At 42.9% G+C, this 27,975-nt stretch overlaps 1 protein-coding gene across 2 annotated transcripts in view; it reads left to right on the top strand.

Moving 5' to 3' along the window:
• The window catches only part of REG4 (regenerating family member 4), a 266,112-nt gene that overhangs the window by 236,416 nt on the left and 1,721 nt on the right, over nucleotides 1-27,975 (top strand). The window contains exons 1-5 of one of the 2 annotated variants that reach the window (XM_081815802.1): nucleotides 14,043-14,189; nucleotides 16,433-16,597; nucleotides 19,376-19,473; nucleotides 22,537-22,674; nucleotides 24,913-25,018. In XM_081815802.1, coding sequence (XP_081671928.1) covers nucleotides 16,531-16,597; nucleotides 19,376-19,473; nucleotides 22,537-22,674; nucleotides 24,913-25,018 — 409 coding nt within the window. In that variant the 5' untranslated portion in view covers nucleotides 14,043-14,189; nucleotides 16,433-16,530. Of the gene's footprint in view, nucleotides 1-14,042; nucleotides 14,190-16,432; nucleotides 16,598-19,375; nucleotides 19,474-22,536; nucleotides 22,675-24,912; nucleotides 25,019-27,975 lie in introns of those variants that run through there. The other variant, XM_081815803.1, reaches the window with a different exon arrangement.

Below are 27,975 nucleotides of genomic sequence, written 5' to 3'. Positions count from 1 at the left end.
GGGGAATGGACTGTCTCTTCAATTAATGGTGTTGGTGAAACCTGGACAGCCACATGCAAAAGAATGATATTGGGCTACTATCCTTTCACAGTGTATACAATTATCGAATAATTCTGTGGTACACCTGAAACTAATAGGATGTTCTATATCTGTTACACCTCCACAAAAGTGTCCAGTATCTGTGAACAGATAAACAAATTGTCATATATTCATGCAATGGAATACTACTGAGGAATAAAAGGAAGAAACTACTGATACTAACAATAACAATGAAGAATCTCAAAACTCTTCAGCTGAGTGAAAAAGAACAGATAACAAAAAGTGTACAGCATATGAGTCCATTTCTATGAAGTGTTAGAGTAGATTAAACTAATCTTCAATGACAGAAACCAGATCATTGTCTGCTAACAGGCATGAGAGAACTTTCAGGATGATGGAAATATCTAGATCTCAACTGAGATTGTGGTTACACCAGTGTATACATTTGTCAAAATACATTAAACTACACACTTAAAAGGTACATTTTTATGCTTAAACTATATGTTATGAGGTTGATTAAGTGTGGTGTTGACATATAGATAGATTGATGATAGAGAGAGAGATAAGTGGAAGAGTATAGAGAACTTAGAAATAGATTGCAGTCTATAAAAATTAATATATGGTAATGATATATCAAATCAGTAGGAAAATGATGATTTTTTAAAAAAGAATTGATGCTGGCAAAATTAGGTGTCTGTCCATTTGGAAGGAAATAATGTTGGACCTCTGCCTCTCCATACTCAAAAATGTAATTACTAAATGGATTTAAACCTTAAACAGAAAGCTTTAATTTATAAATTAAAAATTTCAATTTTTTAAAGTATATGTCTAATTTTGGTATTGGGGAGAAATTTTTCAACTAATCCTGCAAACCCAGGAGATAGCAAGAAAAAAAAATGATATATTTGATGACATTAAAGGATTCAATAAAGGAAACAGGTGAATCTAAGGATTTCTTTTCTTCTTTCACATAAACAAGTTAATATGCAGAAACAAACCAGACTGGAGAAAGAAAAGTCAGAGTCAGGACAGGAAAGCCATCGACCTCCTCACGATTCATCATAAGTGTCCTGTTGGAGGGCCTGGTGTGAGGCTTTCTTCTTCACGGACTGGTACAGAATGTGGGGTGGGGAGAGGTCAGAGAGCCCTGGACTCAGCACACACTAGCTGGGGCTATTGACCAGTTATGCTTCCTGCAGCTGGAGATGGGAGTGGTTATTTTCATGGCCATTGCAGGTCCCCATAGGCTAGCATTACATGGAGCCAAGTTCTAATAAGCCCAGGAGGTCTGGGTATTTCCCTCTCCCCATCACCCCAGGAAATAGCTGTAGTTTCTCTAGGGAAGGCATGGGGAAGATTTATAGCATCCACTTGTGGCTGCTTTGCAGGGTTCATTCTTCGTCAAAGACTCAGTCTTTTCTCAGTTAAGGAGCTCCAGGTCTTAAAGACTGGTTGAGAGATCACACATTCCCACTATGGTGACTCAGTCAGGTCTCTGTTGCCCTAAACTAGAGTTTCTCTAATTATTATGTAAGTCACACAATTTCATAGTATGTTTCCCACCTATTTCACTCCCAGGGACCCCAGGATATAAATCACCACCACATGTCCCTGCCCCCAAGGTAATTACTCCCATCATGTCTCTAGATGGTTAAGTGCCACTGCCTGTCCTTTACTTCTCCAAGATCCTATGATTCCCACCAACATCAGGAAGCCAAATCCATGGCAGCATCTCCCAACATTAGCAGCAGCCTGCAGAGGACACACCACAACGTTCTTAAAGTCTTGATGAAGAGATGTCTTCTGGACCTTTTTTTGTGGGAGGCAAAGAAACAAGGAGAGAAATACAGCTACACAGAGCTCCTGAGAATTAGGACTGTGGAAGAGGGGCCACAGAAATAATGGAAGGATGCAAGTACTACCCGATTCCCATATCAGTGTAGGGAGGATGGGGAGGGAAATGCTGACCTCACTCTCCTCTCACCTTCCAGGTTCCTTCTGGTGCCTCCCATTGACCAAACATAACTGGGAGCGTGTCAACAAGAGAGCCCAGGGTGTGCATCCTGAAGAAGACAAAGCAGGACAGAGATGCATGGCCAGTAGTAGAGGTATTGAGGAGGGGAAAGTAGAAGGAAAATACCAGCTAATAACATTAGGTATTACCGTATCATATATTCTAGGCATTTTACATGTATTAACTGGATTTAATTACCACAGAAACTCTGCAGGGTAAAACCATTATTATTCCTGTCTTGGCGATGAGAACACTGAGGCTAAGCTCTTTCACTGTCTGTGGTCCTGCGCAGAAGAGAAAGTTCAGCATAAATCATCACTAAACTGAGAGTCAAAATATTGGGATTTCAACCGACATGTTCTTTATAACATAGAACATATATGCTTTTAAAATTTGACCTAAAAGGTCAGGTAGCATTGGGGCTGAGGCAGCGATGTTCAGTTTTGTGCTGATGAATACACAAAGAAAGCCAGGCTGAGAGAAGAAGGAAGAGAGTAGAATAGATGCCCAAAGGGAACCACAGACCACGTGATCCCAGAGTCCGTGGCTGCGTCGACCACTAATTAAGCGTTTCTTATTTTCCCAGCCAGAGCCTACAAGGCCTATGCATGCTTTGTTTCTGCAAGATGCTTTCTTTATCCTCTCAATAAACCCACTTGAATTTGAGCTGACTGGAGTGTATTTCTCCATCATACACAAAATCTTAATTGTAACAATTTCCAATGAACTGTGAGCACAGAAGTCAGGCTTATTCCTGTTTCATTCCACTATCTCCCTTGTAAGATGAGGAGGAGGTATCAACGACCTCCATGTTCTCCTCTGGCTCTGACATTCTGAATTCTGGTTCCTTTTCAATGACTTTGCTTTTGGAAGCACATATCCTAAAGTTTCCAGCTGAACACCTTCTGTCTCCTGTGTCCAAGCATTCCTAGGGCTATTTCAGATAAGAGGCTTTTATGTAACTGTCCTCACAAACATTGAACCAACTCTATGACCATCTGTGTCATGGCCAGCTATTTGCTCATTTGATGTGTACATAAAGGGAGGAGACAGCAAACATGCATATTATAAATTACATCATCTTAAAAAGGAAACAAAGGCAAGACTTTGCAATAAAACCATAAAATTTGTTAATTTTAAGGCTGAACCCTTTGAAGGATGCTCATAAAATCCTTATCTAAAGAATGTTTAGGGAATTGTTGAATAAGGGACATTGCATTCAACGAGATATGAAGAAGCATATGGGCTACCTCAGGTAGAAATGCAAACAAAGAGCCCATCTCTACTCAGGAAAAATAACTGTGTATTTGACTCCTTCCTTACCTTGACCCACAGACTCACATTTGATGCCTACTGGCTGCGTCTTGGCATTGACCCTGCATTTGTCTCTTTTAAATTTTATTAAGATCTGGGTTTCTCCAGATATGATATTATTTTGTTTGACCATCCTTATCTTTAGGGGTTGCCAAGAAGGGACAAAGAATGTATTTACTTGCCAGGTGGGCACAGGCGTAATGGCTCACCATGGGACACTTCCTTACCAGTAATCCCAGGGCCCTCCTAAGCCCTAATCAGTTGAGTACTAGGTGTTGTCTGACAGGAACTCATGCTTAGGATTCCTTACACAATTAACCTACTACCTGCAGCTTAGTGTGATGGTGGTGGCGGTGTTCCTGTAGCCCATACTCATGCTCCTGAAGTCACCAGCCATGTCTCCAGTTAGGAAAAACCCTTTGGAAGTAGCAAAAGCTTTCTCCCTTCTCATACATAATTGATGAGAATGTAAAATGATTTAACCACTTTGAGGAAAGTCTGGCAAATTTTTAAAAAAGAGTTTATCTATTTATTTGACAGAGAAACAGAATGCACAAGAAGGGGGAGTGGCAAGCAGAGGGAGAGGGAGAAGCAGGCTTCCCATGGAGCAGGGAGCCCAACACGGGTCCTGATCCTAGGACCCTGGAATCATGACCTGAGCCGAAGGCAGACGCTTAACCGACTGAGCCACCCAGGTGCCCCAAAGTCTGGCAATTTCTTATAAAACTAAACAACTACTTATTCTATGATGCAGGAATTCCAAGGTATTTACCCAAGAGAACGTAAAACATGTCCACAAATGACTTAATATACAAGAATGTTTACAGCAGCTTTGATATTATAAGAGCAAAGACTGGAAACGTTCAGGTACCTATCAATAGGATGGATAAACTGTAATATATTCATTCTATGGAATATTAACAAGAACAATAAATAGGAACAAATCACTGACACACAAAACAACATAGATGGGGGTGCCTGGGTGGCTCAGTCGGTTAAGCGTCCAACTCTTGGTTTGGCTCAGGTCATGATCTCAGTGTTGTGGGATTGAGCCCCAAGTGAGGCTCTACACTCAGTGGGGAGTCTGCTTCAGATTCTTTCTTCCTCTCCCTCCCCCTCTGCCCCTCCCCACTCACACATGTGTGCTCTCTCTTTCTCCCAAATAAATAAATAATATCCTTAAAAAAACACAACATGGGTGACTCTCAAAAACATTTTATTGAGTAAAAGTAGCGATGCACAAAAGAGTGTATGCTCTTTAATTTCACTGTTAGAAGTTCTGAAATTTAAAATTAATCTATGATGAAAAAAATCAGAACAGTACTTGCCTGTGGATGGGGTAGATATTGATTGGGAAGAGGCACAAGGAACTTTCTAGGGTGATGGAAATGTTTTATATCTTCATAGGGGTTTGGTTTACACATTTGTGAACACTTGTCAAAACTGAAAATCTATACTAGAGATTTGTGCATATCCTTGTATGTAAATTTTACCTCAAAATAAAATCTGTAAATAAATATTTAACATAGTAAATGATAAGTATGCTGAAATATTTAGAGGAAAGTATACTGACGTCTGCAATCTACTTTGAAATGCATAAAAAAAACTCAACACAAATTGATGGGTACACTAGGATTTGGGTAAATATATAAATATGTGATAAAGGAAGGATAGTAAAATGCTAATGGTAGATTCTAAGTGATGAGTGTACAGGTAAAAGTATACTACTTTTGTAAGAGTCTTTCAACTTTGTGTTTGAAAATTTTTGTGATAATGAAGTACTGTACTTCAAGTCTTTTTTTTTAATATTCATTTAGTCACCATATAGTACATCATTATTTTTTGATGTAGTGTTCATTAGTTGCGTATAACACCCAGTGCTCATCACGTGTGCCCTTCTTAATACCCATCACCTGGCTACCCCATTCCCCCACACCTCCCCTCTAAAACCCTCAGTCTGTTTCCTGGAGTCACTGCTAGGTATTTACCCCAAAGATACAGATGTAGTGAAAAGAAGGGCCACATGCACCCCAATGTTCATAGCAGCAATGTCCACAATAGCCAAATTGTGGAAGGAGCTGAGATGCCCTTCAACAGATGGATGGATAAAGAAGATGTGGTCCATATATACAATGGAATATTACTCAGCCATCAGAAAGGATGAATATCCACCATTCGCATCAACATGGAGGAACTGGAGGGGATTATGTACTTCAAGTCTTTGGAGATCCCACAAGGAGAAAAGTGCCATCCATGTCACGTCAGCTACACTAAGCCTTGATCATGTTCATTAGAACACCACCTTCTCCCGAAAAATATACCTTAGAAAGTGTTAAAAGGCAGAGGAGGGCCAGTTAAGCATCCTCCAGACTGAGAAGTCACTTTAAGGCAGAAAAATGAAGCAAGCCACTCCATATTATTCATACAGTTTTATTTGGGGTAACTTACTGACAGGGAGTAGCCGGTGGGCAGGCAATCTAAGCAGTATGAGGCCATTCTCTGCCCCCACTCTGTGCCCCATTTGGATCTCAAGCCACAACTTGTATAAAGCAAGGGGCATGGTGGTAAGGTCACAGGGGAGTTATCTGAAGAGACGCCCTCTGTGCACCAAGGGGGAGAACAAGATGGAGGGCCAGAGATGGAGTCAGTGTTGTCAGCATGCCCACAGAAAGTGTCCATGTTTTCTTAAATTTTTAAAAAAGATTTTATTATTTATTTATTTGCCAGAGATAGAGAGAGCACAAGCAGGGGGAGCGGCAGGCAGAGGGAGAAGCACTCAATCCCAGGATCCTGGGATCTTGACTTGAGCCGAAGGCAGACACTTAAAGACTAAGCCATCCAGGCATCCCAAAAGCATCCGTGTTTTTATAATCTGATATTTATTAAGTCTTCTCTGTGCATCGCTACTTTTACTCAATAAAAGTACTTATAGTACAACTCATATAATGCTATTATTTTGGAGATAATTAAGAGGCCCAGAAAGGACTACGATTCTCCCACATATGAATTCTCTTCTCATTAAGATCTGAGTCATTTTCTTTGGGCAGTTTTTAATCCCTTACTCTGTAATAAATCACAGCACAGGAAAATAGTATCATACTTCTTGACTTAGGATGAAAGTACTAAAAGACTGACAATAGTCAAGTGTTACTGAGGATGTGGAGCCCTTGGAACTCTTGTACATTGCTGGTGGGAGTGTACAATGGGAAAAGTTTGTCACTTTCTAACAAACTTAAATACACACCCATCGCATGAGCCAGCAATCCCACTCCTACTCCTGGAATGAAAACATATATCCATCAAGAGGCTAACAATGTTCATAGCAGCTTTAATCAGAAGCTAAAAATAGCTAAGATGTCCATCAACCAAGAATGAGGAATCATAATAACAATGACCTGCGCTATATTTATGCAATGGAATACTACTGGGCATTAGAAAGAGCAAATTATTAACACAGGCAACAATGTGGAAGAATCACAAAAACACTATGTCAAGTGAAACAATCCGGACATAACAGAATAAAGTTAAAAAAGGAAAAGGCAAGACTAATCTGTGGTGATGGAAGTCACCTCTGTGGGAGGGGCAGGAGGGAATTTCCTGGTGATGGAAATGTTCTATATCCTGATTTGGGTTATTGTTACACAGCTGTATAGATTTGTCAAAATCCTTCAAGCTTAATATGTAAGATGTATGCATTAAACCTAATAAAATAATGTCATCATTAAAAAAATCTTCTTAGAATGCAAAAAAACCCCACAATTAAACAAGGAATTTGGCAATAAGGGGAACACATTTTCACCTAGTCATCTTAAAGATGTGATATGGCAAGACCCATGAGATGAGAAACAAGTGGATGTTAAAGTGGAAATAAAATGACTTGAAGAAGGGGAAGGAAGGAAACAAGGAAGGGAAGGGAAGGAGGGAAGAGGAAGTTTTGAAGCCACCAGAATTCCAAAACAAAATGAAAAGATAAAGGAGAATGACCCCAAATCACATGCTATTGACCATTTGAAACAATGCAGAATTACATAAAAAGTGCAACCTCTTCCCTTTTCCCATCCCAACTCCTTCTCCAGGGTAATCACAGAGAAATGCAGTTTGCCTGCTTTTTCTAGGCACATAAATACATACACACATAAATACCTAGATAGCTTAGTTCTTTTACAAAAATGGGGTTACAGTGTATGTATAATACTGTAATTTTCTACTAATATTATATGGTGAAATCCTAATAAAAAATAAAATAAAAGCAAACCAAACCCCTAGTCTAATAAGGTCTTTGTGAATATGACAGAATTTATAAATCTCTGATGAAATGTAGAATAGTTTATATAGTAGTTTTAAAGATCAGTTTAATATTAGACAAACCTGTTTTTAAGTCTTTTGGGCATACCACAATGCCTCACTACCCCTCTCTTCTTTCGCCCTCCCTTCCCCTCTCTTTTTTGCCTCCTGCCACCAAATTTCATGTTTATTGTTCAAAAGCAGAACTATTTAGATAGATGTCTTATGCTTCCTTCCTGCTAATCAATATTTTTAGGGTCTTACTTTCCACCCCAATTTGCTTATCAAGGGAATGTCTTTGAAGACAACACCTCCCAAATGAATTGTAGGGCCTGGTATAACAATCTTTTCACACCTCCACATATGCATCTGTAAAATATGTATGTTTTCAGATAATAAGCCCAATCAAGTCAGTGGAAATCTTTAGGAGAAAGTATAGGAGATGGAAGATAACATACATTACGTGTCTTGTGTCAAGCACTGTCCTGGGCATTCTGTTATACTGAATTTGGTCCAGCAAACACATTTGGAGCACCTTCTAAGTGCCAGATATGCAGATAGAAATGGAAAGTCACATCCCTGTGCTTGAGAAGTGGCACTCTATTGAGAGCAACAACCCCATAAACAAATAATTTCTACATAACAAGGGGAATGTTAATACAGGGAAGGGGTGGGTTTAGAGCAGAGTTCCTGGAGGAGAGGAAGCCTGGGTTGAAAGCACTGAAGGATGAAGAAGAGAGCTAGTCGTGTATACAATTTTTCAATTTACATCTCTGCAGCATAACTTCCATTGTGCCTCTTGAGCAAATCAGCTGATGCTTTCTAGCTGGTAGAGCTTTCCATAGATAGATTTCCTAGGAAATGTGGAGATGGGGAGATTACTCTATGCCACCAGTTCCCCAGGTCAGGGCTGAGTGAGGGGACATTAACTCACCTATCCTCAAAGGAAGAGTTTCTCCAGACTAGCTATAAAAGTTAATGAACACCTCCTCAAGTGACTCATTTCCTCTCTCCTGTTGATAGGACTAGTCCACTATCATGGGATGTTGCAGGGCCTGCCTGCAGCAGTGTTCATGGCCAATATCTTTGTCAAATATAAAAGGATTAAGTCCAAGACTAAAAATTTGCACCCTAAGGGGGCGTGGAGGAACTCGTCCATAGTTTTTTTTTTTTTAATAATAAGTAATTTATGCTGTTTTCTTAAGATTTAGAATTGGAAAAAATTTCAAGACTCACCTTCTTGTTATAGCATCACTTCATGTTTTTCCCAAATCCCTCTACCAGACTTCATTTTTCACATTCCCCTAAAGCATTTTTCTTTGCTCTCTTTCTCACGCTGACCATTCCATTAGGTGCTCCCCACCCCACTACCCCTGCCTGGCTGAGGTTCTTTTCTCATGCCAATCCAATAGTATTGAGATGTTTAGATGTCAAAAAATAATTGACCCTTTCAAAAAACTCCCAATAGGCTTCAACAGTAAAATAGAAACCATTCATTAGTTAAAATGGGTACAAAGTGAGTTGCTGTCATACCAAAGCTGGAGACGATTTATTCTTGACTTCAGATGAAGAAGCAGTGAGAAGCTCTACTCTTTGACTCAAAATGGTGTTCACTGGTCATTTGAAGAGGAAGGCAAAGGGATCACTGCCATCCAAACTTCAATCAGGGAAACTGGAGTCAGAAAATGGTAGATATGACAAAGATTTTTTACTGAAGTATAACCTAGGTGTCAGCTTGGAGATCAAACTGAATTTGACTCAAATCTAAGCTGTACAGTTTTTCCCACAAACTCCCCACAATTCCTTCAAGTTCTCGGGACTTATTTCTACAAAGTTTCCCTCTGTCTCTAAGCTTCCTCAAAAATAGGAACAATTTCTCTTTTGTTTCACATTGATCTGTTTCTATAAGAAATCCGCTCCCATCATCTTGGTTTCACTTATCCAATACGGTAGCCACTAAATGCATGTAGGTGTTTACATTTAAATGTAGTTGATAAAAATTATATAAAATTTAAAATTCAACTCCTCATTCACACTAGCCATCCAAGTGCTTGATGGCCATATGTGGTTAGTGGCCGCCACATTAATAGCACAGATTAGAACATGTCCCATCTTTGGGGCAGTTGTACTAGTGGGCCATGAATTGATGAGAACTTACTGAATATTTGCGAACACATGTCAAGAGGTCATATTTTTATTTTCCATCAGAAAATTCAGTTCGATCTAAGCATTTTTAACCATCCTCATCTTTTTCGGAAATGTACCATCTATCTATGGAGATATATCAACGAATGTTTCCCCTTAGAGGAGTCTTTTAGGCAGTAAAGTAGAATCACTAGACAGATGAAGGCAAAATGCTTCAAGCAGGTTTGGAGTATGAATTCTTCCAAAAGAGGAAAGAAAACATTTCCTTCTGAGAAAGAGGTGAATGTCTTCCAAAAAAAAAAAAGAAAAGAAAAGCTTTTATTTATGGGAAAAAGAAAGGCATGAGTGAGCCTGCTTGTCCTCCAGAAGGAAACACCTAAGAGGAAAAGGGGCAGGTTTGGAAGCAGCTACTCTTTCTTAGGTTGCTGGTCAGTTTAGCACTAAAACTTCCTGAGCATAAGGTTGTGAAGATGAATTGGTGTGATCTCAGACCCAAAGTAGCTTAGGCAGAAAACACAAGTTAAATACAAGCGTGAGGTATGTGAGCACAAGAGAGGCAACTCTGCTGTCCAAGAGTAGAGTAAGGGAAGCTTCAAACCAAGAAGCTTCCAGACCAAGCTGGGGTCTGAGCAGGGGACCAGATCAATGTTCTTTTTCTTACCTCTTGATGTCTTCTCCACTGCACCAATTCCGCCCCCATCCTTGTACTTAATAACATTCAACACTTACTGAATTAATTAATTAAAAGACAAATAAACATGACCAAACAAATAAAGAGAAGAGTATTGCAAAAAAGGGGAATGACACAGAAAAAGGCATGGAGACATGACCTTGTATGGTTTCCAGGAAGCACTGACAGGGGCTGTTGATGGAGTTAAGACATAAGTGGATGGATGGGCGCCTGGGTGGCTCAGTCGTTAAGCATCTGCCTTCGGCTCAGGTCATGATCCCGGGGTCCCGGGATCGAGTCCCACATCGGGCTCCCTGCTCGGCAGGAAGCCTGCTTCTCCCTCTCCCACTCCCCCTGCTTGTGTTCCTGCTCTCGCTATCTCTCTCTGTCAAATAAAAAAAAAAAAAAGACATAAGTGGATGGAGCCCCAGTGCGAGGCTAGAGTCACGGAAGGGGCTAAGACGGGAAGATTTTTCCTGCTGTCCTAAAAGTTTGGATGGAGGTGGGGCTCAATTTTAGTATTTCCTCATAAATGTAACAACATCAAGTTTGCATTATACAAATAGTATTCTGGAAATACACAGACTCAAATGAAAATTTTCTTTTTTTTTCTCTAAAGATTTACTTATTTATTTGAGGGGGTGGGCAGAGAGAGAGAGGGAGAGAGAATCTCAAGCAGACTTCTGCACTGAGCATGGAGCCTGACACAGGGCTCAATCTCAGGACCCTGAGATCATGACCTGAGCCAAAACCAAGAGCTGGAAGCTTAACTGACTATACCACCCAGGCACCCCTCAAATGAAAATTTTCTAATAAAGTAAATTTAATTAGCATCAGACCTTAGAAATGAAATTTTAACTTCATTCCAAACTTTAATTCCTCTTGTTGTTGTTGGTATTTTAGACCCAGCTTGTATTAAAAAGAAAAACTAAAAGTCACTATGAATCTTATTCTAAACATTAGAATTCTTATTTAACATCAACACCTATCTCTTTATTGTACCACATTCTCTTCTTCAGGGATTATTTTATTTTTTTCCAAAAGACATGCTTGAGCAGTAATCTCAGGAACAGACTATGGACAGTAACCTTTCTAAGTTTTTATAATTTTCACTTGTCTTAATTGCATGCCCCCCCTTCAGTGACTGGTTGGCTGGGTATAGAATTCCAGGTTGAAAGTTGTTTCCCTTCACACATTTTATTTATTTTTATTTCTTTATTTTTATTTATATGTTTTATTTATTTATTTATTTATTTATTTATTTATTTTAATTTTCCTTCCATTTTTATTACTCTGGTATGATACTATTCTGACCTAGTTTTGGAGGTAATTGCTGATTTACAGTTTTCGGGTTCTCTCTAACTTTCATGTATGATGTGTCTACATGTAGAAAAATTTCAAATAATTCTACTCAGTATTCAGTGGTGCTTTTCAGTTCAGATATTACTTGAGTTCTCTGTGTTCTTATATTCCAAAGTTTTATGTGGGTTCCATCAATGCCCTGGTTTGGAGCTAACTAATGGGAGGATTCCATGTAAGACCACTTAAAGTCCTATGAGTTTCTAATCCTCTTGTCTCATCTCCTTCTCTTCCCTCTTGTATCTCAAGACCTTAAAATCTTTATATAGTGACATGAAGCTAGCAGGGTGAAGGTTGCGGGTTGGGAAATCTCCCTAGACATATATTTTGTCAAAACTTTCTCTCTTACATCTGGACCAGAGCTTTTGAACGCAAAAGGCTTGGAATTAATAACTTTGTTCTTTGTTGTGTCAGTAAACAATGATGATTCCCATTCAGCCGCCTAAAGGGGAAAAAGCTGTGTTTAACAGGTAGTGTAAAAAAACAAAATTCATCTGGTAATATCCTGCCACATACAGTTAGGAAACTGAGGCACAGTGAGGTTCAGGAGCACACCCAATGTTACACAGCGAGTAGGTAACAGAATTAGGACCTGAACCCACATCCATCAGAAGCCAGGTCTTGTGTTCTTTCCCCAAAGCATCATCAGAATGGCAGAGGTTCTCTAAAATACACTTTGTACAACATGGAAACATGACTTTCTCTTGTCCTGCCATGGATGTATATACAGGCTAGAAAAAAGCGGATGGCAAAGCCCGAGTAGCTTTGTAAAAAGAACCTTGAGTTGAGAGGAAGAAAGTCTAGCTTCTGATACCAGCTTCACTCTGAACTAGCTGTGTACTGAGTTAGTCCTGGTGCTTCTCTGGGCCCCAGGTTCCTCAGCGGTAGAGCAAAAGCACACGACCTGAGAAATAATGTTATCCTTCCCGGCCTTAACATTCTAGTCTGTTGAGGTTGAATGATCTCTGACACCTTCAACATAGTTTAATATTTTGCTACCTACACCAGAGAAGGAAATCGTGTTGCCTTTTCCAAATAGGTTCTTTTCTTAATTAGACTGTGTGATTCAGGAAACAGAGAAGGCCTGAGGTCAATGTCCAGCTCCACCACTGACCAGCATTATGATCCAGACTGAGCAGGCTTTTTACTCTCTGTTAACATCTGGTTTCTTCAGTGTGAAATGGGGATATATGTCCTACATCACTCCCAGGGATTCTGGTAGGAGCTCATGTAATGACTCAAGTGAGAACACTGCATGGTAAAATATTGTATCAGTGTACGCTATTTTGACATAATTGCCCCGCATTAGGACAAGATTTCAGTGCCTTGTTTCTGAAGAACAGGAGAAGGAGCTGAAACAGGTATTTGAGGAATGGGATGCATGATGAAGGGAATGGGGTTGGTGCCTTAAAGAGGAAAGTCTGTATGGACCCCTCAAGCACACCACGGGGGTGCATAACTTATGTCCAGACCTGGTGGCAAATCCTTTCTGCAAAGATAGACACATCCTGATTCTCCAGAGTTGAAGTGGGGCATCTTTATACAAAGGAAGGAGAAATAAAGGAAATTGACAGTAGAAAGAGACAAAATGATTGACAGAAGGGACACCTGGGTGGCTCATTCGTTAAGGGTCTGCCTTTGGCTCAGGTCATGATCCCAGGGTCCTGGGATTGAGCCCTACATTGGGCTCCCTGCTCAGCGGGAAGCTTCCTTTTCCCTCTCCCCCTCCCCCTGCTTGTGTTCCCTCTCTCTCTTTGTCTCTCTCTGTCAAATAAATAAATTAAATTAAATAAAAAAATAAAGAAAGAAACTCTTAACTAGGGGCGCCTGCGTGGCTCAGTCATTAAGTGTCTGCCTTCGGCTCAGGTCATGATCCCAGGGTCCTGGGATCGAGGCCCGCATCGGGCTCTCTTCTCAGCAGGAAGCCTGCTTCTCCCTCTCCCACTCCCCCTGCTTGTGTTCCCTCTCTCACTGTGTCTCTCTCTGTCAAATAAATTAAAAAAATCTTAAAAAAAAGAGTGACAGAAGAAAAAGTAAATACAGGGAGAGAAGATGGGCTTCTAACAGATCACAGGGCGTTGTCAGGTTTGATAAGGTGGGATGGAAAGGAAAGACTATTTACCAACAGGGAAGGGTTCTTCTGGCTATTTGATTCATTCTCAAGCCTTCTCTCACACATTCACTTTGACTACAGATAAGACTTTTATGGATGAATTATTACTTCAAGCAATACTATTGCGTTATGATTAAAACAAAGGTCATATAATTCTGGAAGCAAGAAGATATAAGAACTCAAGAAACTGCCTGGGATCTCTCAGGACACCGAAGAAGGCAGGGGTCCTCAAAGCCTTGAGGGCCAACCAGGTAATCATCCAGTTGAGGGCAGAAGGCTTTCTTTGAATATCTGTTTTCCTTTACCAGCTTTTCACTGGGCCAGAAACGACATGCTCTAGGTCTAATGATGTTAGTCATGCTTTTTGCTGCTGTGTTTTTTAACTTGAACTATGCATTTCTTTCTTCCCTTATTATAAAGAGCGTTGCCTTTGGTGTCAGCATCGGGTTAAATCATGGCTGTGAAATCTAACAGCCGTGAAACTTTGGGAAAGTTCCTTAATCTCAATGAAGTTTGTGTCTTCATGTGTAAAATAAGTTAATGATACCTACAAGGAAGCCTAGTTATGATTAGATTAGGTGACATGGGAGCATCCAGTGAATGTCAGTTTGTTAAGATCCACTTACAGATTATTCCAAAAGATGCTGTACCTCCCTTCCCCCAGACATTTGGTTGGACAGAGAAGTCCTTGCTGTTTGTATTTTAAGGGGGTTGCAGGACATTGAACATACCTCAGTCACCTTCGGAAGGGAGGTGCCTCAGAGAAGTGCAGGGTTAATGCAATGATGTAAAAGGTTGGGGGGATCCATCACAATCTTCACCATTTGGTTTCCTTCTTCATTCACACTGTGTCAGAGTGCTCACATGGACCTGTTTATGGATCGAACCTTCAGATTGTCCAGGAAAGTTGAATATTATGTTCCATCATTCCACTTAAGCGATCTATTATTTTATAGTTAGAATATATTCTGATTTTTGGATCATAAAGTATGCTCAAGGGAGGATTCGATGAATTACTCATCCTAATAATTGTTTGGAAGAAAATCTTGGACCCAGTTGCATGCTTACACTAAAATAAATGCCAGATGGATGAAAATAAAAGAGAATATGGGTAGATATTTTAATCTTACATGGATGGTAATGGCCCATTTTTCTGATATAAATTCTGAATATTATAAAAAAGAAGGTAAATATGACAATTTTTGAAGTTTTCAGTGTGGCAAAAGATAAGAAGAAATACAAAATGGGAAATATGTTTAGTAATATATGAAAGGCAATAAATGCACAAAGAAAGGCCCTACAGATTCCTGAGAAAAAAGATGGCAATCAAACAGAAAAAATGTGCAAAGCTGTCAACCAAAAATTTACCAAAGAAATTAAAAAGCCCAGTCAATCATTATATAAAAAGATGTTCAACTTCTTTTTATATATTTTGAAAAATTTTAAAAATTACCAATTTAAGTAATTTAATTATGAATATTTAAAAAATACTAACCAGTGAGATTTTTCTTTATTGTGCCAAAATTAGCAAGAAAAAAATGAACAGATTGGGTGTTCCTTGAAGTTTGGGGGAACCAGCATTGCTGTCTGTGTGCTGGAACGTACAGAACAGCCCATGCAGAGGGCATTTTAGCCAAGGGTATCAGTGTGACAACGTGCATGTTCTGTGAAGTCACAGCCCTGAGTATGTGCATTTATACTAAAGAGGGGATCGAAACTGCATAATAGTTATGCTAGGGGAAGAAGGTTCATTACAATCAATCAGTTTCTGAGAAATGAAACCAGGTAACATGACTCGATTTATATAAAAATGATACACAAACCGACACGTAGATGTACCTAGAAAGATGTCTATATGCTATTCACTAAAAGCTAGGAGATAGAATTTATTTCCTATTTTCCTGTTTTTCACGGATATTTTAATAATTCATGTACTGTCTCGTGATGGGGAAAGATAATTTTCTTAAAAAAAAAAATGTGGTTATCACCTAAGTGTGAAGGAAAGAGGGTTGCCCTAAAGTGAGGGTATCTAGTTGTAGCTGTGTGACAAAGAATAAACCACTTCATACCCATAGACCTCAGGTCCTCTCATCTGTAAAATATGGGTATTGGACCATATGTGCACTTTTGATTCTAACATAGACAAGTTCACTCTTGGGACTGACTTGATTTAATGGAGTTGACGGTTACTGCCCCGTCTCTGAGAAAGTTTGCCTTAGGCTCCCTCTGCTGGTCCTCTTGAGAATAGCAGGAGCAGGCTCTTCACAATATACCAAATGCCTTTCCTCCAGACTTTAAGCCCAGTCCGGTTAGGTCTCTGGCACTGGACCAGAGGCCTTGCAGGTGACATAAATTAAATATTCCTAATCTCTACAGTTAGCTTGAGATTGCCTTTGTTGAATAATCTGGGTTTAGCGAGAAAAACTTTTTTTTTTCCCCTCCATATGTGATTTGGCATCTAAATTCCTGGGTCTGTCTCACCCACTGTGTTCAGATTGCAGACCCAGGCGAATCCAGGAACTTCGAGGGAAAACTCACAAGGTCTCTGAGACCCTTATAGGAAGCACTCCTGCAGCCCCGGGGAAGAGGAAGATGGCCCCCCACAGCCTGCGGCTGCTCCTGGTGCTGAGCTGTGTAGCCAGCACTGAAGTCCTGGGTAGTGAGTATCAGTCACTCAGCTGGATCTGAGCCCACAGCCAGTGTTCACGCAGCACACCCCCAGCCTTCCACTCGCCCCACACCATGTTTAGCTGCTGCAGGCAATAGATGTCAAAGACCGGGGCGCCTGGGTGGCTCAGGGGTTAAGCGTCTGCCTTTGGCTCAGGTCGTGACCCCAGGGTCCTGGGATCGAGTCCCGCATCGGGCTCCCTGCTCAGCAAGCCTACTTCTCCCTCTCCCACTGCCCCCGCTTGTGTTCCCTCTCTCGCTGTGTCTCTCTCTGTCAAATAAATAAAATCTTTAAAAAGAAAAAAAAAAATAGATGTCAAAGACAGAAACAGAAGACAATGTTATGTGGTAAAAAGTGCGAGGACTATAGACTCAAACACATTCCAGCCTTGTGTGGTTGTGAGCCATAGTTAAATTATCAACTAAATGTCGGTTATGGCAATTATTTTACAAGTTTCTTGTGAAGGGTGGAGGTAATGTATTTGAAGCACCTGACACCTAGCAGTCAGTAAGTATAGAGCTACCCAATGTTCATGCATCGTTTTCCCACTTGAACATACTGGGAATTTTGGTTTGCAAGGGACTTAGAGCCTCGTTGGAGAGATGGCTCCTACACCCGTGTAGTCCCAGCATCGGGTACAAAGTAACATGTCAACAAAGTGAGAATCAATACCCTAAGATCTTCCAGTGGAAAAAGCCGGGAAGAAAGCAGTATGCATGAGCTAAGAATATGTATCATAGAATATCTGAAATGGAAAGAAATGAAATGTGGGCACATTTGGTGTAATGCCTTTGTTCTGTTTACAAGGAAGATGAGGCCCGAAGGAAGTCTAGACTTGCCCAAGATCACATAGCAAGATTATGTGATGTTCGGGCTCCTAGTCCACGGTGCCTCTCAGAGTCCCATGAGCCCCGTGAGGGAAACCATGCCTGAGCATGTATATAACCTGGCATTCCTCCCACTGGGGAATACTTTGGCCAAGGGGAGATGCATTGGGAGGACAAAGGAAGAGAAGCAGGGTTCTTTGGGCATCATGTTGGTGTCCTGGGCTCAAGTCTGTGGTCCTCGCCTTAGCCTACCTTTGATATGTCCTTGTACTCAAAGGTTTTCCGCCCTCCCCCATGCCGACTGCCAGCCACCAGTTTTCTCAATCCTTAGGCTGGTCAGGACTTGGGGGATTCAGCCACTTTCTCTGACCCATGCTAGAGTATGAAAGACTATGGGAGGCAGCCCCCAAGCCCTCCTGTGGAGCCAACTAACCAGAGAGTTAGCTCCCTGTTGTTCTGGGTCTGGCTTCCCTGCAGGGGCTTGAAATTCATCCCAGCTAAACCCAGGGAGTGAGAAACCAGTCACCCTACTCTGGGACTTCACCAAAGCTCTCTGGTTTCTATCCCCCGGAAGGAAGTAGAGCCAGGACACTCCCACCGGTCATTCCATTGCTCCTCCACAGATCATCCTCCCAGCTGTAGAGACTTTCTGGGGTTGCTGTGCAGGAAGACCCAGCTGGAGAGGGCTGTGGGGCCAGGTCACGGAAGCCCTTCCATGCTAACCAGAGTTGGGAGCTTATCTGAAAGCATAGGAAGTCCCTAGAGATTTTCAGGCATGGGATGAAATAGAACAGGAGAATGGGGCAGACAAGGGACAGTGGTGTCACTTGAGTAGCGAGAGAGGAAACGCTCACGATGTGACACAGTCTGTGGACATCCTCCAGGAGCAGGAGGAGCTCTGCACTCCCATCTAGCACTGGAGCGTGGCCACGGGGTCGCGAAGCCCAAACGTACCAGCCTGGCCTTCCCTTCATCTAGGCCGTCTGCATCTCCAGCCAGCTCCTTGCTTCTTGAACCTTCAGATGCGGCCCCCTCACTACTCAACTAGCAGGAAGAGCCCATGCCTCTCTCTGTCACAGTTTCCTTGGCTTCCAGGCCTCGGTTCTCCTTCTCCTTTCCACCATGCTTGCCTGAAAGATCCCCTCTCCTTTTTATTTTTATTTTTTTTATTTTTATTTTTTTAAAGATTTTATTTATTTATTTGAGAGAGAGAGAGCATGGGGGGAGAGGGTCAGAGGGAGAAGCAGACTCCTCGCTGAGCAAGGAGCCCGATGCGGGACTCGATCCCGGGACTCCAGGATCATGACCTGAGCCGAAGGCAGTCGCTTAACCAACTGAGCCACCCAGGCGCCCGAAAGATCCCCTCTCCTTAAGGCAAACTTCAGTGCTAACCTGTCCTGTGTCCCCCTGGCCGAAACCACCACTCCTTCCTTGTAATGCCTAAAACCTTGTGCTGCCTTCAATTCTGGCTGTTCGACCTCACGACCAAAGTGGGGATTGTGTCGGTTGCTCAGTATGTCTGTTCCAATCGTGCATTCGATAACCGGGGAAACAATCACAGGGTGGGCTGCGGGTCCCACCGGGCCTGCCGTGAACCTCCTAGCTAAACCTCTGTGGTCACCTGAGCTCCATAAACCCCTCCTCAGATGGACCACAGTGACGTTTTTGAGTCTCATGGAATTCGTGTCAGTTCAGAACCAGCGCCCACCAGTGATCCTCAAAAGCTCTGATTGTATCCTTTTCTCCAATGCACAGTTACCCTTATAAAGGCCATAGTTCCCTTTGGAGAAGGCTGGGAGAAAGATGAATGGTATAAAGTTTTGGCAGCTTAGCAGGATCTTTCCTCAGGGCACCCAGTCTCCGGGTCATTCTGGAAACTGACCACGTGGGAAGTGATTGTTTTTGCCCTCCTAACCTGTGCTTGCCTCTGGTGTCTGTGCAGACGTCCTCATGAGACCCAGCTGTGCTCCTGGATGGTTTTACCACCTGTCCAATTGCTACGGATACTTCCGGAAGCTGAGGAGCTGGTCTGAAGCTGAGGTAAGAAACCGGGCCCCATGCTTGGACGGGTGTCTCTAAAGCCAGGGGCCACCAGGTGCTGCAGGTCTCATGTGACTCAGAAGTAAGGGTCCTGCCTTGGCATTCTGAGGAGGCACCTGGCTGCTGAAATGGGGAGAAGGCGGTTGTGTGTCGCACTCATTCATTTGCCAGAAAGAGCAGTGTGCAACCAGGCCTGGGGCACGGTCTTCAGAACCGCCTGACAGAAAGTGAAGCAGTCTAAACAAATGGAAGGCCTCACTGCCCACAGCCCCCCAACAAAGGCGCTGGTTTTGTTTCACTGAGGCTTTGTCTAGAAGACACCCAAGTAGCCACTTCACCTCCGAGGAGTGTGGGGAGCCCATGCAGCTGTTTCTCTGGGTTGTGGTTCTTTAATGGACGTGACTGGTTGGGGGCACCTTATGGGGAAATGTGGTGTGATCTGGGCCCAGAATGGCCTCAGAATTCTGTTTATAAATAACTCAGTGATGATGGAGCACTTAACAAGTGACAGCTATTGAAGCTACAAAGTCTTCTCTGGCCTTAAAAAGTGCAGGATTAGTGCAAGGTTGTGACACTTAAACAGAAGATTTCGATGCAGTGTGAGCATGAGTGACTCTCCCAAGGTTATACCCAGAGTAACTAGTGGAACAAACCCAGGGAAATCAGCCCTAATGCAGTGCTTCCTGGGCTGATGTGGATGATGGTTACAGAGAAAGAGAGAGAGGAAGAAAGAGAGAGAGAGAGAACACTAAATGAAGAAGGGGTTTCCCAGACACTGTTTGCTGAAAGCAAGCAAGCTGGTGGAGAGCAATGAACTTCTCCTCAATTCTTGAGAAGCAAACTTGAAGAAATCTTGAAAGGCCACCTGTACTGCCGGTCTCCAGAGATTCCAGCCCGAATTCTGCCAACACAAAGAGGAAGATACCTGGGGGACTTGGGAGTAATATAGACCTGAGTTTAAATCATGACCCCGCCTTACAGAGTTAAGTCATACCTCACTTGATTGGTTTTCTTGCTTTAAAATGGGGATGGCACTTTACCCTACAGGCTTCTCAGGAGGATCCATTAAAATAACTTGCAAAGAGCCTACGGCAGAGGCTGGGTGCTCAGTTGAGGTTCTCAAGGCAAAAACAGTCCAGAGGATTGATCCAGAGCCTTAGCAGAGCTGACCGGTTACTCCTGAACAGAATGCAGAGAAGGTACTGGAAAAGGACCCGGCAAACCTTTACCGTGGCCACTGCTACTGCTTGACTAGTTGCCAGAGTTGAGGGCCAATCTTAGTTCTCGAGAGCCCTGGTATGGAGGGGGCCATGAAGATGATGGGTAGATCTGATCTCGCACACGAGAGGCAGAGAGGTCTGGGTTCCAGGCCCGGTTCCCTCACTACCAGGCGTGGGAACTTGGAGGAAAATCTCACGGAACCACTTGGAGCCCGTTTCCTCTTCTGTCCCAGGAATCCTTTGTGACTGGTACTCTCACCAAATGTTGACTGGTAATCTGGCTTCCATGCCTCACAAGTTTGAAAGTCAAATGAAATTAGGGGTCTGGAAGCATTCTGGTGTTGTGAAGTGGTTGACAAATGGGAGGGCTGTATGAACATTCAACTCTAACCACATCTCATCACGAGCAGGATGCCAGAGGGATCCTTTTATTCAACTAAGTTGTGTTAAATTAGGTTTTATCATGTAGGCAGATCCTGTAACACAACCCCCAAAGAGCATAAAATAAGTATATATCTCTATCTAGCTCTAAGACGTGTGTATATAAAAGGTTGTCTCGTTTAATTGGACAGTAAATTTCTGGTTAGGGAATGGTTATGCCACATCTTCCATCCGATACCTGAAACAAAATGTGATTATCATTCAGTAATCGATAAGAAAAATCCCGCCCGCATTCTCTTGCATAGGAATGAAAGTAGCATCTTTGAAGAACAAGAATTTGGGATGAAAAAAAACCATACAGGAGTAAAACAAACTTGGGTCTGGAAAGTTGCACCGGAGTAGATAGATACATGCTTGCACCCCAGCCCCTGGTCTAGTTTAACTGGGATGAAGACACTCAAAACTCCAACTAGATTAAATCTTATGGCCACTGCTGAGGAAAAGCAAACAGACAGGCACATTCTTCTAGAATCAGAAGGTCGCGAACACGGGATCTTCAATTCTCGACCAGCATCTGAGGAGTCTCCCCTCTCCTTGGAGGAAGCATCACAGATTTGTAGACAGTCCACACTGTTCCTATTTGGTACCAAATAAAGATAAGGTACAGAGCACCGTTTACAATTTACAGTATATTATTCTTGTGCAGTATAGGGCCAGAATAATTTACAATAAAACCGACATCAAACTTGGGAGTTACACAGACCTGGGCTCTATTCTTGGGCAACTAAGTCTAACGCCCTTTTCTGATCGTGCATTTCTCCACCATAAACTAAAGGTGGGTCCTACTTCCTGAGACTGGCGTGAGGATTGAGTGGGACACTGTGTGTGAGGTGCTCATCATTTTGGAGGTGCTCCGTGAAGAGCCCACCTTATTCTATCTGCTCTAGACTCATCCTGTTCACATGTGTTCCCTTAGATAAAGTGACACTGATTTTTTTTTTCTCTCTTTCCTTTCTAGTGGGACATGAAACAAAGGGCACGTTTTATAATCAGTGATTTCTTAGATTTGTTGAAATGCAGAATTAGAATATTTAATTATAGCCATTATATCCTCACACAACTCCCTTGTGTAGCAGAGTAATTATTTCTTCGACTTTACAGATAGGGAGTGTGAGCCTCCGAGAGGTCATGTGACTTGTCGGGGCAAGACCAGGAGGACCGCAGGCACGTCCACTGACCCTAAAGCTCACAACCTTGCCTCGAGCCGCCTCTTCCTCCGAGACCCCACACTTGGGGCAGTTGTGTTTTCTCCTCTGGAGACAGGCAGTGTCACAGGGTGTAGATCTCAACTTCTGGGAGAGGTGGGGCTGTGCACTCCACGTTGCTTGGAGCCCTAGGGTTCTGGGGTGAGGATTATGCTTTTAAAACTCAAGAGATGATTAGCAAGACGTCTTGCCCACAGCTCGAGTGTCAGTCCTACGGAAACGGAGCCCACCTAGCGTCTCTCCAGAATGTAAAAGAAGCCACCATCGTAGCAAAACACATAACTGGCTACCAAAGAAACCAGCCCGTGTGGATCGGCCTGCACGACCCACAAAAGGTAACCTCCGACGTGGCCCACTGATGCCCCCTGGGCAAAGCTGGATAGATAGCCCCTAGTCTGGGAAACGGCCTCCAGGCCTACTGACAGGGACACAGGCTGTGGATCTCCTTCAGTCACTGCCTCCAATCCATAGAGGCCAAAGCCTCAAGCTCTGGGTCTCTGTTCTGGCTCTCAGTGGAGGAAATTATTTCAATGGCATCATTTTTTTTTTTTAAGATTTTTATTTATTTATTTGACAGAGAGAGAGACAGCGAGAGAGGGAACACAAGCAGGGGGAGTGGGAGAGGGAGAAGCAGGCTTCCCACTGAGCAGGGAACCCGACGTGGGGCTCCAGCCAAGGGTCCTGGGATCATGACCTGAGCCAAAAGCAGATGCCCAACCGACCGAGCCACCCAGGTGCACCCATTGCCAATTCTTATATTGAAATGCCCTCTCTATCCCTACTGCCCAGAATACACCAGAAAGAGTTTGACATGTTTTTTATTTTTTTTAAAGATTTTATTTATTTATTTGAGAGAGACAGCGAGAGAGGGAACACAAGCAGGGGGGAGTGGGAGAGGGAGAAGCAGGCTTCCCGCGGACCAGGTAGCCCAATGTGGGGCTCGATCCCAGGACCCTGGGATCATGACCTGAGCCGAAGGCGGACGCTTAACGACTGAGCCACCCAGGCGCCTTTCAGTGGCATCATTTTATAGAACTTCTAAGTAAAGTCCTCCCAAATCTTAGAACACCAAATGACCGGCTTTTCAGAGCCTTAAAAAAAGTTATGTAAGTATATACAGGTATATACATACATATATATATAAACATACATATATATACGTGTATATAAACACACACACCTGCTATGGGATCTGGCTTAATTAAATTCCCATTAGATCTTGAGTTCAAGTTGAGAACTTTCAGCCAAGCCTTTTCCTAGATGCTATTGTGCTTTTTATTTCATCCATAATTTTTTTCACCAGGGCCTCATTTCAGTCTCCATCAAACACCTCACTGTAAAGAATGGCACGTGAGGTCTTTGAGCTGGTGGTGGAGGTCTCTATGTGGGACCTGCAGTTTACAGATTCTTTGTGGGTCTTCTATCATTAACCCAAACAGACATAAGAAACACAAGAAGAGAACCCCCAGACTTTGTTTCTTGACAAAACTTTGCCATAGATATCGCCAGCATTTTATACAATTAATTATACATTTTTATCTATTCACATTGCTATCAGTCAGAACTCTCTCCGTCAGAGTCCAGACAAATATTTACATCTGTTTATACCAGATTTGTTTTGGTGATTTAATTTTCTACATTCATAACTGAAGAAAGTTAATAGCTCATAAAATCCTTTCAAAAATTGTTCAATGTCTCTAGTTATCGAAGAAATGCAAATTAAAATAGCAATATAATTTGACTTATCAGATCATCAAGCTTTCGCTTTGTCTTAATGCGTAACATTTTTAAGGATATAGAAAAGTTGTCCAGTAGATGGGGACTTAAATTCCTACAACTGAAAAGTGTTTGGGAGGTAGTTTGGCCATGCATATCAGTATCCTCAACATATTGATGCCCTTTGACCCATTCATTCTACTACCGGGTTTCTATCCTAAGAAAATAAGTTTAAGTGCAGAAACAGTTCTAGGAACAAAGTTGTTCATGGCAGTATTCTTTATAATAAGAGTAAGTTGGAAACAATGTAAATATCACCAACAGAATTAAGGTATATTCTAGTACATCATTACCACTTAAAAATGTTTAGAAAGCAAGGTGCGCAGCTGAAGAAGTATTTTAAAGATCACCACATATGTTAGCACATAAAAATATGGTGATAGAGAAAAATGTTTACACCAGAAGGAAATATGCCAAATTGTTAGTGATGTTTTCCTCTCGGTGAATAAATGGGGTGAGTTTTCTATGTTTGCACGTTTCTGGGCTTCCCCAGTTTTTGCAATGGCACATTTTTACAAGTTTCTTTTTTTTTTTTTTTAAGATTTTATTTATTTATTTGAGAGAGAGAATGAGACAGAGAGAGAGAGCATGAGACGGGGGATGGTCAGAGGGAGAAGCAGACTCCCCGCTGAGCTGGGAGCCCGATGTGGGACTCGATCCTGGGACTCCAGGATCATGACCTGAGCCGAAGGCAGTTGCTTAACCAACCGAGCCACCCAGGCGCCCCGATTTTTACAAGTTTCTAAGGGGCTGTGAGGCCTGCAGGCGGACCGTCTTCCATCTCTGGTTACTTGCAGAGGCAACAATGGCAGTGGATCGATGGGGCCTTCTCTGGCTACAGAAGCTGGTCTGGCGCGTCCAGGCGTAGGGACGAGTACTGTGTGGAGATGAGCTTCAAGGACAGTAAGTTCTCACGCACCGCCCCTCGCCTCTTCCCAAATCGGAGCTCCTGCCCTTTCCCTGTAAGAGCAAAAAATGGAACGTCCGCTCCCCGTCGCCCCATCCACACCAGTGACTCCGTTTTCTACAGGACAGGCCCTTGCCACAGACCTGGTGTAGCAACCTTCAGTCGGCTGTGACCATGTTACAATCTTGGCCACACCTATGACCCAGCTGTTCAGTTATTTACTTAGTATGTTCTTTAAATCCACTCACTTTTTCCCTTAAATATGCTTATTTTTAAATCCTATTATATTCATACGATGAGGGGGAAAGATGCCACATTTTGGGAAACCCAGACTACCGGGTGCAAATATGTGGGACCCCCTGCCGACTTCTTGATAGTTAGGGTTCCCTGGGAACCCTGGGGACCTCCTCTTGGCCTGCATTCTTCCCTTTTGTTTGTTTCCCTGAGTTTTGTCCCCAAAGTGCAGGGCCCAGAACCTTAGCGGCAGGCTGCACACAATCATGTGAGTCTCCTTGTTTCTCTTGTCTTCTTTCATTCCTTGCTTTTTATGTAATAAGGTAGAGTTTTCGACCTTTGTACCAAAGACAGTTGGAGCTGGATAATTCTTCGTTGTGGGGGCTGCCCTGTTCTTCGTAGGTTTAGGATACCTTGATCTCTAATCGTTAGATGTCAGTAGAACCACTGCTCCCCCACCACAAGTTGTTTCCACCAAAATGTTCGCAGATGTTGCTAAATATCCCTCAGGGGGCATAATCGCTTGAATTTGAGAACCACAGTGGGTAAGTGATGTGGAAGATTTCCGTTGTAAAACAAGAAAACAGAATATCAAAGATAAAGAGGCTACTCGATGCCAAAGACCACATCCCAGTGGGTTTAAAAGGCCCCAAGGTGTCACCAGGTGGGTCTGGGCAAGGCCTGGACTAAGGACTCAGGGACATGAGGCAGGGTGGCTGTCGTCTGAGGAATAAAGTTTATATGCACAAAAAAGAGGAGGAAAACTTTCCAGCAGCAAAGGATGAATGGTCTAGACCCTTCACAGTAAGAGGGTCTCCTCACAGATGAAGGAAGGACTTCTCGCAGACTTGCAGAGATCATAACCGCTGCTGGGAAAGGCTCAAAACAGCCCAGATGGAAGGAACACAACTAGACCAATAGGTAGAAGCTAACAAAGTGTGGATTTCTGCCTAAATGAAGGAAAAAATTTTTGAGCAATTAACACTACCCAAAAATCTAACGGGCTACCCCCAGGAAGTAGTGAGAACCCTATCACTAAAGTTAACCAAGCAAAAGTGGACACTAGAGCTGCTAAAAGTGTTAGAAGAGAAGCTCCAAGGCACATGGAGAATCGATTGAGGAACACTTTTAAAATATAAATTCCAGGCCTCATTTTGGACCTACAACATCTGAAGCTCTAGGGCTGGAGGCCAGAATACCTTTGAGGAAGCTATGGACCAGATATCCTCCGGAGTCCTTCCCCTGATTCTGAGATTTCAACTGGACCAAGTTCTCAAACACAAGTCTTTCCCGTCGGTCCACGTTCACAGGGGCAAGTGCCCAGGAACAAAGCCACTTGCGTGGGACCGGGAAACCTGACATCCTCCTGAGAACACTGGGTCTTTCAGAATCTCTTCCTTTCCTCGGGGTCACTCAGCCCAGCTCTGAGCTACCAGAATACAGGTGCTCAAGCCAGAAAAGCACAAGGAAGGAAACAAGGACTAGTGAGAATTTTAGAGAGCCTTCCCTTGGCCCCATCAGTGTCATTTTATATTTGTGTAACAGATTTAGCCCCACCAACTCGGGGACTGAATTGTTTCTTGAAGACTCCAAAGGGATAGTATTAATGGACCAAAACACAGCCACATGCCCACATCCTGTGTGTGACTGGACTTGTTCCTCTGCTATGTCCATTTAGAAGGACCTTCCCAGGACGTTTTGTCCGGTTGGTTCTTCTCTCACCCTTTCTGACTCCCTTTCTGCACCACAGTGGAACTCTCTCGGGACTCTCTGGCAAATTGCACTTGCCAGAGTTTTCTGACATTTCTACTGGTCCACTCTGACACATTCAATAATGATAACTAGGGTGCTACAATTTAAAGAGAAATTTCATATTCAGCGCAGTTGGGGTCAAGACCCTGGGCTCTGCATTCTGAATGCCTGGGGTAGGATTCCATCCCTCCATGTAGCTGTGTGACCTTGAGCAGATTTCCTACTTCTCTGTGCCTCAGTTGCCCCTCCATAAAAAGGGGCAAACCAAGAGTACGAATCCTGTGGATACGTACAGGTGAAATGCTTATCCCAGTGCGGGTTGGGCTCAGGGTTCTCGCAGCCTGGAGGGGAGGGCTGTGGTCCCCTCCACACACCTCCCTGGTGTTGAGGAAGGGAGGAGGCACCAGGACGGGTCAGAGCCAGGCAGACATCCAGACTCGGCGCTCTGCTGCACACACCCACCGTGACAAGTGACTCTGTGCGTGGCCATAGTTGGACCTCTCCTCAAAAACATTTCAGTTTCAAGACCCACCTCCTCCTTGCTCTGGGTCCTTCCTTATAAAAGGATGGCCTGTGGGCCATGACTGGCTCGGCGGCTTCCAATTCTTTGACCTTCAAACAGGCTCTGCTTAGTGCCTCAGCTGTGAACTTTGGAGAAATCACCCTCACAGCATCCTGTTTCCAACACAAAGGACCCCCACTTTCTGTGGATTCATGTCAAGCTCTGAGGGACTCAGAAGGGATGTGGGCATGGGCTTCTGCAATTGTGTGAAACGTTTAAATTATTTTTCTTTCTGGTAACAAAGTTAGGACCAGTGTTAGTGTCTGGTTCTTCAGAGAGACAGAAGTTATAGGATGCATATGTAGAGAGATAAATTTCTTTTTTTTAATTTTATTTTATTATGTTATGTTAATCACCATACATCATTAGTTTTTGATGTAGTGTTCCATGGTTCATTGTTTGCGT

This window comes from Leptonychotes weddellii, chromosome 4 (assembly GCF_054177405.1).
Source record: "Leptonychotes weddellii isolate Sample4059 chromosome 4, ASM5417740v2, whole genome shotgun sequence".
Classification (NCBI taxonomy): domain Eukaryota; kingdom Metazoa; phylum Chordata; class Mammalia; order Carnivora; family Phocidae; genus Leptonychotes; species Leptonychotes weddellii.
The sequence above is the reverse complement of the archived record's forward strand: the minus strand, read 5'-3'. Positions and strand labels throughout refer to the sequence as shown.